Source organism: Staurois parvus, unplaced genomic scaffold, assembly GCF_062004578.1.
Source record: "Staurois parvus isolate SC_StPar_1 unplaced genomic scaffold, SC_StPar_1.0 ptg001045l, whole genome shotgun sequence".
NCBI classification, from domain to species: domain Eukaryota; kingdom Metazoa; phylum Chordata; class Amphibia; order Anura; family Ranidae; genus Staurois; species Staurois parvus.
This window is the reverse complement of record NW_028318841.1, coordinates 2,911,672-2,928,876: the sequence shown is the minus strand read 5'-3', so window position 1 is coordinate 2,928,876 and position 17,205 is coordinate 2,911,672. Positions and strand designations below refer to the sequence as shown.

The 17,205-nt window shown below is 41.5% G+C and overlaps 1 protein-coding gene across 1 annotated transcript in view; it reads left to right on the top strand.

The window, feature by feature from the left end:
• Positions 1-12,511, top strand: part of STK26 (serine/threonine kinase 26) — a 149,549-nt gene extending 137,038 nt beyond the window's left edge. Inside the window, exon 11 of the mRNA XM_089657954.1 lies at positions 6,238-12,511. Coding sequence (XP_089514080.1) covers positions 6,238-6,259 — 22 coding nt within the window. The 3' untranslated portion in view covers positions 6,260-12,511. The remainder of the gene's footprint in view (positions 1-6,237) is intronic.
• Positions 12,512-17,205: the final 4,694 nt, after the last annotated feature.

The window sequence follows — 17,205 nt, the reverse complement described above, 5'->3', positions numbered from 1 at the left end:
GCATGTACAGTGGGCACCCAGCTGTGAAGCCACAAACTATCACTGGCGGTGCCCATAGTTGAGATGCTAGGGACAGAAGAATGAGGGAAGGAACCGCTCAGGTGAGCACATCACTGGATCCTGCGACAGGCGAGTGTCTGTTTATAAAAAGTCAGCAGCTACAATTTTTGTAGATGCTGACTTTTAATAAACACAAAATGACTGGAGCTCATCTTTAAGGTAACAGTGCATCGTGGCTTTCTCTTACTCCTTCGTTCTTGGCCCTGGGTGTGAATCATACCCAGGTCACTACTTGCATGAACATTGTGAGATTACATGTTTTTTTCAGACACTCCAAAAACAAGCCAACAATTTTTGTTTTTCTCCGTGTACGCCTGAGTGTCACACTTATTGTGGTACATCCACTGCTTCTACTTTCTCTGTAATAACTGCATAATGTGGCAGAAATATGACCTCATTCGTTCCAGCCTGAAGAAATACATTGTAAAATGTACAAAGAGGCAGGTATGTCATTTCTGTGTTTTTGTTTTTTTTTGTTTTTTTTTGTTTTGTTTTGTTTTTTTTACTATGCCCCAAGCTTTTTATTAGAAAAAATAAGAATGTACTTTAAAATATGGCATGGTTCATTAGTAATATGCATTTGCAAGTGCTTCTAAAGACCGGCACATTTTTTAACTACGTTACCCCACCCTCCTCTCCTCTCATAGGTCGTCATATAACGTCCCTGACCTGAAGTGGAGATATCATGAAGATTTTTCAGCCAGCGATTCCCTCTCGTGTAAAAGCCATGCTAACGGCTGATTAGCTGCTGAATTGCATTTACAGGGAGTGGGAGGGGCTGTCGTTCCCCCCCCCCCCCCCCCCCCCACATCTCCCCCACCCCTGCCGCCCTCCAGAACCTCTCTCCCACCCCTGCCGCCCTCCAGAACCTCTCTGAGCTCTCCCGTGTGAACAGAGAGCCCGCAATCTGATCCTGCACCGCTGGGTTACCACAGAGCTGGTCGGGGACCATCTCTGATCTTGGGAGGCTGAAAGTGATATCATGGCTGTGGCAGATGTGAACACTGCCATTTTTCCTGGAAAGCAGAGCTCAATGGTGTTTGGGTTGTGTGCGTTTTTTTTTTTACCCATGCTTTACAGGGTAGAGGAGATCTGGGGTCTATAAGAAAGGTGGAACTGCGCTGTCCTAGAAGGTTCCTGGAAATTCATGTAACAGGTACTTAACTGTGTTTTCCCAAGTCATTTAGGGCAGCTTAACATGAGATGATTGAATAGGAATATGTGCATTAGGGCAGGACTGCTGCTCGCAAGACCTTCCTGCCAAATGCCTGATCCTTATTGGAGGCTAGGTCTGACTGATATTTGGTGAAAGTATTGAAGCTGGACCTTGTCGCGACCCTGCAGATCTGTCGGGGGGGGGGGGGGTGGAACCAGCTATCTCTGCACAGGAGGTTGCAGTAGCTCTAGTTGAAGGAGCTTTCAATCCAGTAGGGGGAGTTAAGACGGCCGCTTTGTAAGCTTCTGAAATGGCTTCTTTTAACCCTATCACTGCCAGAGCCTTTTGCACACGTTTAAAAAATGTTCGGGCCTGAAGATTACACAAAACCCCCTAAACATATATTTTCTGAAAGCAGACACCCTAGAGAATAAAATGGTCATAATTCTAATTTTTTTTAGGTCCCATTTCAGTGTCAAAATGTCAATACAAAACACTAAAGTGAATTTTAGGGCACTCAATAAATTGCACAAATTTTTGGTAAAATCTAAAAGACAAGGTTTCACCGAGTAAATAAATACCAAACATGTCAATCCCTCAATTTGTTTGCAAATGGTGACAAACTTTAGTACCCTATATTTTCTATAGGCGACACTTCAAAAGCCTCCTATAGGTCATCAGTTTAGTGTTGTGGAGGTCTGGTGCTAGAAGTATTGCTCACTCTGGCGTGCATGGCGATATGTAACATGTGGCCGCTCTCCTCCCTCCCTTCCACCCGTCGGTACCCATCATGTCTACCTCGGGCCTGCAGATCGGAGGGTGGAGCCTGGATTACGTTGCGGAAGCTGCTGGTACTGGGGATGTGTGTTAGCAGTCAGGCAGCAGTGCAACTGCTAGAGTGCCTCAACCTGACAGCCAGAAGTCTGCCTGTCAGTTTTAGACACAATCCTGGTGACCGGATTGTGTGTAAACCACCCTACTGCCGGGTCCGAGATGGGACATAGTCTTACATCAATCTTGTTAGTCTTTTTCCTTGTCATTTGTAGGATTTTGCAAAAGGAAGTGATTATAATGTCTTTGGATTTGTGAAAGTCCAATACAACTTTTGGTATAAATGCTGGATGAAAGTGAGAATAATTTTGTCCATTAAAATGGTGTAGTAAGGCTCTATCACAGACAAAGCGTGTAACTCATTGACTCTGCAAGTTGAGACCAAGGTTACTAGAACTACAGACTTGAGTGTTAAAAATCTAATTGAACATTCATCCAGAGGCTCAAAGGGCTTATGTTGAAAGATTCCTAGGACACCTAAATTGCAAGCAGGAAACTTGGATCTGCAATGGGCGTTCCTTCTTGCGATTGCCTTAAGAAACCTTCTAACTAGAGGATTCTCTGCCAACTTTAGCACCAAAAATTAGATAAGGCAGCTATTTGTGCTTTGAGAGTGTTGACAGATTCTGATTTGCCCCTGCTTGTAAAAATTATAGGACTGCATTCAGGGTTAGTGCCTTGAGCAGTCTGTTTTCTTCCTTCCAGTGGGGGAATCTCTTCCAAATTTTATCGTAAATGGCGTTTGTAGAGTTTTTAAGGCCACTTAGAATGGTGGAGACAACTTTTAGTTGATAAGACTTTCTTTATTAGGCTTTTCCCACTCAGTAGCCATGCTGTCAAGGAGAGCCTCTTTGGGTGAGGAGTATGTATTCTCCCTTATGATAAAAGGTTCCGAGTAGGTGGCAAAAACCAAGGGTCCACTAAACTCCATTCATTTAGGATGGAGAACCATGATTTTTTTTTTTTCTGCCAAAAAGGTGCAATCAGAATGACCTTGGTTTGAGACGTCTGTAGCTTTTGCAGTACCCATGGGATTAGCCAAAAAGGCATAGAGATCATCTTCCAACAGTCATGTTAGAGCGTCTGTGCCTGCGCTTCGAGGATCTTTTTGTAGCCAGATATTTTTCTCAGATTTGCATTCTTCTGTTGGCAAATAGACCTATGGTAGGTGTCCTCCACTTCTTGCAGATCTGGGAGAAAGTTGCCTGGTTGAGACACTATTCTGACTGGCTGATTTCTTCCAGATTTTAAACTGTGTGCCTGTAGGTTTACATGATCTTGCTTCTGCCCAGCCTAAAAGCTCTCCGGCTACTTCAGTTAACCTTGGTGATTGGGTATCCCCCTTGCCTGTTTAAATAGGTGACTGTGGTCATGTTGTTTGGGAGAACTTAATCCTCCTTGACCTTGATCCTTTGTTGAAAGGCCAAGAGGGCTTTTTGACACTGCAGTCAGTTCCTTCAGGTTTGAGGAGTTCCTTGCCCTTGCCGGATTCCATTTTCCCTTGGCTAGGAGATCTGCCGAATGGGTGCCCTGTCCCCAAGCACTTGTGGGTTATTCTGACTGGATTGAGTTCTTTCCACTTCCGCCAATGTTTCAGAGTCTGCTTGTCAGTCCAGCTGAGGAATTCCTACACTTCCCTTGTGAGGGAGATTCTCACATCCAGCAAACGTTGACCACCATCTCAGAGAGAGGACATGATTCTGGATGGTTTTGGAGTGCAACTGAGTCCTGGTATAGCTTCCATCATGCGTCCAATGAGCTTCATGGTGTCTGTGCACTCTGAGGTTCCTGGATGATTCGCTGTGTCTTGTAAACTGTACACCTTCTCCAGGGTTAAGTACAGACAGACATTTGCTTTCTTTACCTTTCTGTGTGAACCAACCCTTTATTTGACATTTGAAACTTAGTTTCTTTGCCTGTGTGTTGTCCAGATGAAAATACTTTTCTTCCTGACTGCTTATTTGGATTGGGAAAAAAATTTTTTTTGGCAGCGGATCTTTGGAGTACAGAAGACAATTCTGAACCAGACAAGTTTTACCTGGCAGACCACTTAATTTGGATTTGAATGTTGTGCTCCCTTGCCACGACTTCAACCAAGTTTCTGTTCTTGTGTAATTGATCAGCACAGCAGATGTCACTGTAAACTCTATGTCCTCTGCCAAGGCAACTGAAATGAAGGCCACTTTTTCCAGGACTGGCAAAGATTGAATTATTTTATTTGAAGGAGTATCCTGTTCAAGTTGAGTGGTGCTGCCTCAACCAACATCTCGGGTGCAAAAAATGCAGGTAGTATCAATGGCTGGTGTAAAATTCATAGTGCTTGCCTCCCAAACCCCTTTTAGAGAAGGTGTCGACTTTGCAGTCCATAGTCTTTCTCCGAACGACATGTCCATACTTTGAGATTTTTGATGGGTGCAGAGAGTTTGGGACAGGATTCCCAGGGCAACGAATCGGTCTTTGAACAAGAAATGTCCCTTCAGATTTTTGGGAATAAAGGCTGTATAGCAGTGGTGCAACTTGAAAATTATGGATCACTTAAAGTGCAGCTGCACAAGAGCAGCACATTTTTGTACCTAAGCACCCTGAAATTTTGGTCCTGCTGCATTTTCAGGAGTTTATCGCAATGTACACTGAAGTTGGAGTGCAAAAACCACCAGTATTGGTGTCAGTGAGTTCAGTCATAAATTCCCAGCAGTGGTGTCATTGGATGCAAGAATAGCCCCAGCATCGGTGTCAGTGAGTGTAATAAGAACCTTCAGCAACCCTATACCCCCCCTGAAAATCATGGTCACTGGTAGTGATATTTTCCCCCACCTCCACCCTGCATTGGGGTCAGTGGCTGTAATATTATTCGCCCACTTCTCCCCCCCACATTGTAGTCAGTAACATTGAAACACCATCGCACACTCCAGTGCCACTTTTTTTTTTTTTTTCCATCAGGCTGTTATTTTGCTTGCTTGTACAGTCTTTCTCATTCAGTGTTCGGTGCAGCCAATCTGCTTTCTTTATGGCGCTCACTGGTCTGCGGACCAAGTGTTGGTACCAGGGTTGTAGAGGCTTGAGTTATTCCCAGAAATCATAAGAGAGATACCTCTATACCAGGGGTCTGCAACCTTTAAGACATAAAGAGCCACTTGGACCCATTTCCGAGAGGGAAAAAAAGACTGGGAGCCGCAAAACCATTGCAACATTTAAAACAAATCCGACACTGCATATATTGCAAAAAACGCTCTGGTCATGAAGGGGGTTTAAGGGCCCAGTAAGCAAAGGGTTAATCAGGGCCACAGTGTATCGTCATAATCACAATCATAGCCTTAGGTCAGTGGTGGGCAACCTTTTTTTTCGACTGAGCCAAATCTCGCCAAAACCACGATTGAAATTTATTTTGAGAGAAACATTTTTAAAACTGAAAATACATCCCCCATATAGTAATTCATCCCCCATAGTAATTCATCCCCCATAGTAATTCATCCCCCATATAGTAATTCATCCCTCATATAGTAATTCATCCCCCCTATAGTAATTCATCCCCCCTATAGCAATTCATCCCCCCTATAGCAATTCATCCCCCCTATAGTAATTCATCCCCCCTATAGTAATTCATCCCCCCTATAGTAATTCATCCCCCCCATAGTAATTCATCCCCCCCATAGTAATTCATCCCCCATATAGTAATTCATCCCCCATATAGTAATTCATCCCCCCTGTAGTAATTCATCCCCCCTGTAGTAATTCATCCCCCCTGTAGTAATTCATCCCCCCTATAGTAATTCATCCCCCATAGTAATTCATTCCCCATATTGTGTGAATTCACTTACCTTTGCTCCGCGCGTTCCTCTCGCTGGGTTCCCGCGCCGTTCTGGTCTTCAGGGCGGACTGTGAGAGGAGAGGAGTTCGTCACGCTGCCCCGCCTACATCCGGGCTGCCCCGCCTACATCCTGACAGCCAATGTTTGCCAGCGGGCGCCCGGCACACAGAAGATCTACATTAAAAGAGCCGCGGCTTGCCGACCCTATTGCCTGTCACCTGGTGGGCAGTGTGCTCCGGAGCCGCAGGAAAGGTGAAAAAGAGCCGCATGCGGCTCCGGAGCCGCGGGTTGCCGACACCCGCTCTATACCATGTTAAATGTTATAAATGATTGGTTTGCTTTAAGCTGAAGTTGACTTGTTTGTCTTTTTCCCTTCTTCTAGGTTTTCTGTTGGTGACTCCTAAGTAGTATCCTCATCTTAAGACCATGACACTGCTGTATGAGAATGGCAGAGGGACACCCACCCAGTATACTCACCGCCTGGCCATGCTTAGCATTTTCAGCTCCTTGTGCCTTTCGGATCTTCACGATACACATCCATGTGACTATGATCGACAGTTTGGAAAGAAAAGAACCTTTAGCGATTTTGTTTTCTATTTTTCTTCCCTGTTTTGTTAATTATTTCATTTTTTTTGTGATGGTGTAAATGGGTTTTTATATTTTCAGGAAATTATTTTGTAAAGACTGAACTTTTACTACTTTAATCTTTTGTTTAATCCTGTAAATGTTGAAATGCTGTTAATTTTTTTTCCATGTTGGATAACAGTTGTTAAGTTAGAAAGATGCGCAAGTGGTTGTATGTTTGTTGCACTGTTCACTGACTGAATCTACTGGTCTGTTTTATTTGTGAGACTTCCACCATTACTTGGTGGATGAGCATGTTTGTGGTATACAGTGGTTCTCTTTCATTAAGGCACATTGGAGCTGCTGTACAGCTAGCATTTGCTTATGACACTGTGTAGACTTTGAACAAGTTCTTTGTTATGGCTCTTTGAGCCCCAGTCAAAAGATGTTTGGCAGCCAAGATTGTCTTATTCTGTCACCTGTCTAGTAAATTGTAGAAATGCAGAAGCGAGTGCCACTGAAAGTTAATGTTTATCCAATCCTTATATTTTAAGCATGGATCCAATGCTGGCTGGTTTTTTTTTTTTTGTAGGCCCTGGCGGGTAGATCTGAGAACAGAAGACCCAAATATTTACAACACGTGAATCAATTATTGCCTCAAACCACCTTGGTGGTCCATGGCTGTGTCATATTTCTCTCTCTCTCCAGTACTGAGAGGAAATGTACAGTGGTGGACATGAGCAGTGATGAACTCAGTCCAAATACTGCTAAGCGCAACCCTAGCTATGACCAAGAACGTCTCTTCAGCTTACTATGAGGCACAAAATATCATCCTCTGAGTCTCCGTAAAGTATAAGAAGCTAGTTAATTCAGTTTTCTGGCATTTTCTGAAATATCAAGGTTAGCGTATCTGTCAGCTGCATAAAATGAAAGTGGCCATTTTATGTGCTTAAAGTATATCTAAATCAAAAAAAAACACAGCTTACCAGTCCTTGATAACGATGGGTGCATTGGTTTTTGTTTTAATCTAGTGTGGGCGTGTTTTTTTTTTTTTGTGGAAGTACAGAAAAATACGTTCCTGGTAGAAATCCAGGGTTTTTGCAGCTTCTGTACATAAATATAATCTCAAATGCTGTTACTTTTCCAGCACTCTATGCATGTAATTATGATGTTTATGAAGGGGTGGAGGTAGAGATGTTTGTATGTCCAAATCAAGAGGGCAGCCTAGGGTGACAAAGGTTCTCCACCATAACATACCTTCAGTGTTCTGAGTGAGAGTTGGCACCCTAGGACGAGAAGTACTAGTGGTGGGAACATCAATTAAACAAAGGAAAAGGTGGGGGGGGATGCACCCACCACAACTACTGGTAAGCTGTGATATGTTACATTTTTGTTCTTTGGGTTAGATGCACTTTAACAATACTGAAAATGCAGCTTATTACAGTATAAACTGAAGAATTTGTTGCCTGTGTGAATGTAGGCTTGGCCTACTTTACAGCTTCCACACGGATGTTCCCAGTAAACTTATATGCTGCCTTCTCATGCCTATTTGATGTAGCTATCAGAATTGCTTCCTCAGTTGTCTGTGGCTGTCAGGTACTCTCTTTAAAAGGAAAAAAACATATCCCCACACTGGACAAACTAAGCAGCTGTGTCCAAGACTGTGTCATACACGCTATGCTAAACAATTTGCTGGAATATATCGCCTTCAAACTCAAAGCCTTGAAATCTGAATGCAGATCTGCTGTTTTTTTTTTTTTTTTTGTAGGAAACCATATTTGTTTTAGATTAATTCCACCTTGGTCACTCTTTATTTGTAGATCTGAATCACTAAATGGAAAAGCAGCAATATTTGCTTGTCTGGGGTGGAGATAAAAATGCAGCTTTGCTCCAATGTGTGACATAAGACTTTCTGGTTTGTAAGGTCTTTGTGCATCTTCTGTTTTCTTTAATGAGAATGAAAGCAATACATTTTATTTGTACTTTTTTGCTGTTAGACCAAGGATGTCTAACATTTAAGTTCTTGCTTCCAGTGTCCCTGTTGTACATTGCAGCAATGTGATGTAGGGTTTTTTTGTTAGGGAAAGAGCCTGTTGAAAGACAGTGCACAATACGTTCTATAATGAGAGCAAGGGCTGTAAAGTGGACTTGTCATGTTGTAGGAAACATATAATGCTGCAGGACAGATTTTATTGTAGGCTGAGAGGCTTTTTTTTTTTTTTCTTCCGTTTAAGATCTAAGCTGATTTTCTAACCATGGCAGCACTAGAGGGATGAAGCTGTGGAAGACTGGTATTGTAAGAAGATAGCAGAAACAGAATGGATGTGAGGGAAAGTAATGTGAAACTTGTGTTTCTAGGGTATGTTTAACTCACCATTTTTATTTTTGTAATTCTTTCCCTATACACTGCATATGAGGATATTGCTGCCTGTTCTACTTAACTGTCTTAGAGACACTGTCACTTTTCCATTCAAAGCAGGGTGACTGCTTGTAGTACACATCCCAGGCATGTATACTTGCCAAGCCACACTCCTTTGCAGTCTTTTCACACTTCCATGCCCTCGCTAATGGAGCAGGGCATCCAGGTATGGGGGCTTATATTTCCACCCTATTGAAGGGTGGGAAGTTGGCAGCTCTGTGCAAACACTGTCATGTTTTACAGACTCAGGCAGAGTGAAAGAGAAGAGGCTTATCTATAGAAAATCTGAGGGGTTGTCTTTCCTCTAGAATTACAGTTGTGATGTATGAAGGTGCCCACACAATTCAGTATGCCAGCTGGTGACATCAGAAAAATTAGATTCCAGATTTAATTTAGTTTTTAAAGTGTAAGTACACCTGTGCAAGTGTACTTTGGGCTCTAATGCTTGTTCCTAAAAGCTGCATACTTTTAACACCCCCGTCACATCAAGCTTGACTTTGAAATCATGTGACTTACAGTGAAGTCGCACAATTTCAAAGTCGGGGGACATGATTTCAGGTATGATTGGCAAGACCTCTGACACAGATGTCTATGCAAATCACATTCTTTATCTGCAAAGATCTTTACTTCATAGGAGACTGTGTGGCACCTAGCAGGCTGCTTTGCAGCAGAGTAGGTTAATGCCTAACTCCTTATCACTTGTTTGGGCTGAACTATTTCCTTTAGCATCAACTATGTGCAGTATACAGTTCTGTGTTCCAGCAGCAATACGACTTGCCATCTGCTGCCAGAACAAAAACAAGTCAGTCTGTGCACTATTAAGGAATTCTGTGGAAGCTTTGTATTTTTAGTAATGAATACAAGGCTTCCTTTAAATGGCTGAGGTATAGAGGCAGGGAGACGTCACAACTTCTACTTCAGCCATTTAGAGAGAGCCTTGTATTAATAAAATACAAAGCTTCGTGAGCACTCAGCCTGACTTGGTTTTGTTCCGTGAACAGGACAGGAAGTCCCAGTGCTGCTGAAGAAACACAGCACTGTGCGTAGCTAATGCTATATCTAGTTTATAGAGTGCTGACAATGGCCACATGTAGTAGTAAAGGAAATAGTTTGTTTAGGTCAGCTTGACCCAACCTAAAGTGATGGCAAAGCTGGAGTTGGGCTTTAAAGTAATGTGACTTTCAAGGGTTGTTGAAGATGGGCATTGGAGCTCAATAAGTGGAAGTATATGTTGTGTATTGGTTTATCCTTTACACACCTGAATGACTGTATATTGACCACTCATTCCCTGAAAGAGAATTGCTCTCCTACTGTGTGTGGCATACCCATCAGTCTGAAAGTGCAGCTTTGCCATGGTACTGTATAAGGGAATGCCGCAGGATTGAAACTTTGGGAGTGGCTGGAGCTTGCACTTGAAAATATGCTAAGATCGCCATATCAGAAATCAGCAAAGGCAGCATCAGGTGACTCACTTTTTTTTTTTTTTTTAAACACGCAGTGTTGTGTGTTCTAGAAGGTGACATGTCCACATTATTTATCATTAAAACCTGATCCTCTTCACTCTGTGTATAGACAATGGTTTACACCAGCATCCCCCAGCATTTAATGCTCTTGTGTATTATATTACATCTTTCCTGTTTTTTTCCACCCTTCTTCATCAGCACCATGATGTATTTATACTCCTGTGAAAGTGTATTTTAAGTCTGTATTTACCATTTAATATACAGTTAACTAAGTTATAAAAAAAAAAGTCATGAAAATAGACTTGATGTTTTGGCAGTAAAAAGCAGAAAAAAACTTTCCAAACAGCCGGCGGAACTGTAAATGGTCGATAACTGTATTTATGGTACTGCTTGATGGGGTGTTCCTCAGTTCACCCCATGTACATGTATGTATGTGTATATATATATATTATAAATAGTTCAAATGTTTGCTTCCGCATGTACTTTGTTCCTTTGCAGGTGGTGTAATTATAATATTATAATGTGTTCTTGCTATATTATAATATTATAATGTTTGTGTGCATTTTTATGATTTGAGCCCTAAATATTTTTTTAATATCCTTGGTAATTTTTGTTGATTGGGCTCTTTACTTATACGTGCCAGAGACTTTGGCCTCCCATTTCTCATTTGTAATGTGTGGCCAGTCTCTCACGCACCAAATGGACTCCAACCTGTCTGCCAAATCTATATAATGTAAAGGTGCGTGACCTCCACCTTTTATCTAATTGCCATTGCAGTGTTTAGGGTTTTCTACTAAAAGACATTTTGTGTTTTAAAGGGATGCGTCCGCCAGTATCTGATGCAAATGAGCATGCTGCAGTGTCCATTGACTGTTTTATAGGTCCCTGCAGTGTATGGACTGCTTTTGTGGTGAAGATCTGGTAGCACAATGTCTTAGCCACACTTAAGCTTTTTGCCAATGATGCCATGGGGCCTTTTCCTGGAATGTCACCTACCAGTGTAGCTTGAGTTTTACTCTGAACTGATGCTGGGATTGGATTGCCTTGTCTAGACCATTGCTTAAATCATCCCGAAGTCATAGTAGGTGCTTACAAAATACATTCTTGAAATTGATGTTGACAGTTCACTGTGTTTCTGTGGAGCAGTTAACAGAACTCCTTTACAGGCCAATTGTCAGGAAGATAAGATTGTTTTAGAACTGATCAGCCAATAACATCTATATTTTTGGGCGATCTTCACTTTTTTTTATTTTGCTTAAAGCTACAGCATGCGGATTCCCCACTTTTTTGCATTTCATCAGCATTTTGTAAGACTAAAAGATCACAGCCTAGTTTGAGGTCTTATCACCATTTGTTTCCTTATCCTAGGTGTTCAGGTGTCTATAATTTAGAATATGCTCTCCCCATAGTTGTTCTGTGATTGGCTTTTAGCTAATGCAGCTAATCGCTGAGCAGTGAAAACTAGAGCTTTGTCAGTGCCACCAAGAACATTTTTTTTTAAGATGCAATCTGCAACAGTTTCAGGCAGCAACCTAGCTAGAAGACAGAAAAGCTTACTCAGCAACTGGATGGAAGGAAAAGCATCTGGTTTCCTGTGTGCTTGATTTTCAAGGTCTAATAAACCTGAAATCTAGCAAATAAAAGCAGTACAGAAATGGAAGCACAAGCCTGAGATACTGTAATGGTAGAAAAAAAGATTCAAATTGCAGCATGCTTATTTCCACTGCAGGGTAGGTAGATGGCCCTCAACAGAATTCCTGCTTTAAGGGGGACACTTGAAAACTAGTAACTGGCTAAAGCCAAGGAGCAAGCAACTTATTTAGTGGTGCCTACACAATTGAGTTCACTTTTAATTCCTTTCTTGTTTTTCATTTTAAGGAAACATTTCTGTTTGCGTTTTCTGCTCTCTGAGACTCACTTCAAATTTATATCTTGAGAAAGTCTGAAAATAGTTTTTGAAAACAATGTTATGGTTAAAAAATAAAATATTTTTATAAATATATAAGCAGTAAAAGTTGTAAATACAGTCACTCAGAAAGCTTTATAAGAACTTCAGAGAGGAAAAAAAGAAAATGTTTAAAAAGAAAAAAAAAACAGTGGTACCCTTATATCCTTCGTAGTCATTACTCTTGTAAATCTGTTAATAGAGTAAGCTTATTTCAATATTTCAGGGGATTTTAAATGGTTTAAGAATAAATATTTAAATTCTGGTTGTCGTGTCATATTTTCTTTTCTCGCAGAACAGAACTTTGGTCAATACATCAGTGCCTACTGACATCACATTTACATATTTTATTTGTATCCCTATGTGAACTTAAAGTGTTGCTAAAGCAAAAATTGTTTTCATTAAAACTAACCTGTTATACTTACTTGCTCTGTGCAATATTATTGCACAGAACAACCCTGTCCTCTTCTGGGGTTCTCTGCTGGCAATATTAGCGCCTCCTTTTCTGTATCTACTTTCTCAGCAAGCAGCTTGATATGGTAACAGACATGCAGGATAGTGTAGGCACAGGCCACACTCACAGCTCAGCCCCCTGCTCTCTGTTTACATAATTTGATAGCAGCAGGAGCCACTGGTTTCCATTGCTGGCCGATCCTCCTGTGAGTAGAGTAAGGCCAGGGAAGAACTGCAGCTGGGTATAGTGATGGGATCAATACAGGACTCAGGAAAGTGGGGAAGGAAAGGAACAGCAATTTTTAGTTTTCTGGGGGGGGGGGGGGGGGGGTTTACCTTGATGCATGGAATGCATTTGAGTAAATATTTTAGTTTTGGAGCCACTTTAAGGCCCCATTCACACTTGCGAATGGGACCACCTGCAATTAGCTGTAGAAGACCCAGCAGGGATTCCCAGTGATTAACTGTGGGCAGGAAGCCCCATTGAAAGCTGTGGGAGGCTGACTGCGCCTGCAGCTATTTGTGGTTGAATAGTGGTGGTCACATGTGTTGGCTCATGAAATGATTACCTGCAGATGATTGGCACTAGATGCAGACAGTTTGCAACCAGGGCTGATCATTCGCAGGTAATCTCTGCATGAGCAGTTTACATGCAATTGGCTGTAAATTGCTGCAGAAGCGGTCTTGCAGTGGGGGGGTTCCTGTCAGTGGCTTAAAGCAGGAAAAATCCCATTGGGTCTCCCAAAGCTAATTGCAACAGCACAGTCACAAGTGTTAATAGGGCCTTAACGGCCTGTGCATTGTGGTGATGGAAAAGCCGTTCTTCACAAAATATCTTTGATTGTGTGGATAGCAATAGCAAGCCCACAGTATTTTAACAATATAGCTTTTACTTGAAAACACCGTATATTGATTGTTTTCATAGAGGAACTTTATCAGAATAGAAACCGTACAATTTACTGATATCAATTGTATGGGGGTTTCTTTTTGCCTCCGTTGTGCTATCCCTTTTAAAGCGGTATTAAACACAAAACCAAAAATGTATTCTATTGCAGCTTTCCAATCATTAGCGGTGGTGGCTGCTTGTGTTTTATTTTTTCTTTTCTTCAGCTGGTGCTCTGGCCAGTAACACACCTTCTGTATTAGGGTGCCTACACTCTGAGCACAGGGCCATCTTTGGACAGCAGCATCGTCTGCCTACAAGAGAGGGGAGTGTTAGATATACTAGCAGATTTAGATACTCTAACAAATTGAAGCCAAATTCCAATTTGCACTGCAGTTACAGCAATTTTTTTTTTCTTTTGGGATAAAGGATTTACAGGAATAAATAAAAGCTGACCATTGTAAGCACTCTTGTTGGTGGTAATTGGTTTATCTCAACACTACTACATTTGTAAGAGATCTTGTTTTAGCTGAAGTGAACTTGGCTCCCCAAGACCTTTTGTAATGTGCTCTCAGTAGCACATTGTAGAAAGCATTGACCTATCACCTGCAGTAGGCATGGGAGGAGCAGTAGAATCATGGAGGGCCACTGCTAGTATCTCTATACTACAGGCATCACAACCATGCTGCTAAGGGGGGAGTTACATCTCCATTATCCCAGCAGTGAGGAAGCAGACTGAGAATCAGAAATGGGTTGTTTTGTAATGTTATTAGGCACCTACTCTGCTACTACTTGAGCCTGAGCATCAGAAGGAGGAAAAAAAAAAACTGCAAATGGTATGTAAAGCTCTGAATTAGGGGTGTCCACCCTTTTCACCTTGCTGGGCCACATTGGAAGAAGAGTTATTGTCTTGGGTCACACATAAAACACAGCAACAATGATAGCTGATGAGCAGAAAAAGTTGAGCAGATCATAAGTTAACTCCTTCACATCTAATGGTAAAACAAATCTTAAAGCCGAAGTAAAATTTTACAACTTTGATGTGTTAGTAAAACCGTACATATCACCACAACTACTTTGTACATCCAGGTGAATTATACCTTGTTTTTTTCAGGACAAATTGGGCTTTTGTTTGGTGGTAAATGGTAATGGATATCTCCTGATTGTTTGTTGTTGTTTTAAATTACCAAAGGAAACCTGGCCCAAAATTGTAATAAAAAAAATTTTTTTTTTTTAAATTTTAGCTGTGTGTTTCTTGCTACTACCATAACATACCACCAAAGAATAACCCAAAATAAATTTCCTAGCTCTTGACAATCGCAGTGATCCCATATGTGTGTGTTTGTTTTTGTACCTGTATTACAGCCCAAAAACAATAGTGTGCTTTTTGTTTTGTTTTTTTTAACCTAAACCACAGATACCAATTTGGGTAAAGGTCAGGATTTTTTTTAAACAGACTAACCCTGGCACTGAACTAGTTTAAACCTTTGTTTTAGGGATTTATAATTTTTTTTTTTTCCTCAGCAAGGAGAGAGCAAAAGATGCAATGCATCTTTCGTCTCCATTTGGAGAGAATAAAAGAAAAAAAAAAAAAAACTGGGGAGGTGCTTCACAGTGACTGATCACGGTGATAGCCAATCAGAGGCTATCTCAGCAATCACGTGACCTGGAATTGGGAGTCCCAGGGCCTGTTCTTTACAACGGGACCTGGGGCTCAGTGACACTCCAGTCTTTGTGCTGGGACAGGTACACAAATATGCTGCCCCATGGAAAAAAAAATCCCAGTTCTGTGAGGCTGCATATTTGTATGATGTTGGTGTCAAGGGGTTACCTATCAGTAATAAAACTTCATTGTTTTTGTAATTTTTTTTATTCTAAAAGTTTGCAACAAGAAACTAGTGTGATATTTGACTGACATGGTGTTTGATTTACAATAAGGATAGCTGATGAGCAGCTGTTTTTGTGTCTCAGCAAGTAGGTGCGGCTGCTTACCCCGCTCACTCTAAGGACGGGTCGCTGGTGGCTCTCTGCACAGTCAGATTACCTCCAATGATCCTTGGCTGGGCTGAGAACTGCGAATCGGTGTGACTGCCTGTGACCGCACCCTACCCCCACAGCTACTTGCTGAGAGCTGGAGGAGGAACTGCTGCCCTAATCACTGGTGTGAATGTAGCCTATGTACAGGCTGTGTGGGGGGGAGAAGAGGAGGGTGAGCAGCATCCCTCTAGATCTGGCCATCTAGCATTTACTCACCTGGTGCCCCTGCATTCCATTCTTCCAGTGCTATTGCAAAGAGGGCAGCCCCAGCATCCCTCAGGTGTGCATTTGCTTGGCTTGACAATGCTGGCTGTTGCAGCTGCTATACTTGCACAGCATCCCTACAGACTGGGCTTGTCTGTGCAGGCCACTGTTGCACAGCCTCTCTCCAGGCGTGCTGGGGCTGCGGGTTGGTTACCCCTGTGATAAATCTTTGATAGATTTATTTTCTCCTGAGTTCAGCTTTATAACACCCAGTCCTCTTGCTAAGATGAAGAATATGTCACTGTTATTGCTATGTTGCTCCAGGTGCTTTAAACTCTTTGTGTAATCAAATATAAGAAAACACTTAAAATACAGTCACGGCCGAAAATATTGGCACCCCTGCATCTGTTAGATAATGCACCATTTTGCCCAGAAAATTCTTGCTATTACAAATGTTTAGGTATTCTTATGTTTATTTCTTTTGTTTGTGTTGGTATGACACAAAAAAAGTGGAGAGACAAAAAGCCAAATCTGACTCATTCCATGCAAAACCCCAAAAATGGACTGGACAAATATATTGGCACCGTCTCAAAATTGTAAGAAATAATTGCATTCCAAGTTTGTGATGCTCCTGTAATTTGTAATTAAACTCACCTGTAGCAATTACCAGGTGCTGACAATATAGAAATCACATTGGCAACCAGTAAAACTGGTGAAAAATTGACTCAACCTTTCTGTTGCGTGTCTCTGTGTGCCACATGGAGCATGGATAAGAGAAGGAGCAGCAAATAACTGAGGATTTGAGATAAAAATTGTGAAAAAGCATGACCTATCTCAAGGTTACAAGTCCATCTCCAAAGATCTTAATGTTCCTGTGTCCACTGTGCAACATTGTCAAGTTTACAGTCCATGGCACTGTAGCTAATCTCCCTGGATGTGGACAAAAGAGAAAGATTGATCAGATTGCAACGAAGGATTGTTCGAATGGTAGTTAACCACTTGCCCTTCAGAAGATTCTTCCCCTTCCCGACCAGGCCATTTTTGCAATATGGCGCTGCATTAATTTAATTGAATTGTCATTTTTTTTCCCACAAGTAGAGCTTTCTTTTGGTGGTATTTGATCACCTCTGTGGTTTTTACTTTATGCTATAAACAAAAGACTACATTTTGAAAAAAAAATATATTTTTTGCTATACATCACGTCCAATTAAAAAAAGTTAAAAATTCCTTCATGAATTTAGACCAAAATGTATTCTGCTACATATTTTATGTAAAAAAAAAAAAAATCCCAATAATTGTATATTGATTAGTTTGTGCAAAAGTGAAAGTGTCTACAAACTTTCATACAACCCCTGGCAAAAAATATGAAATCCCCACTCTTG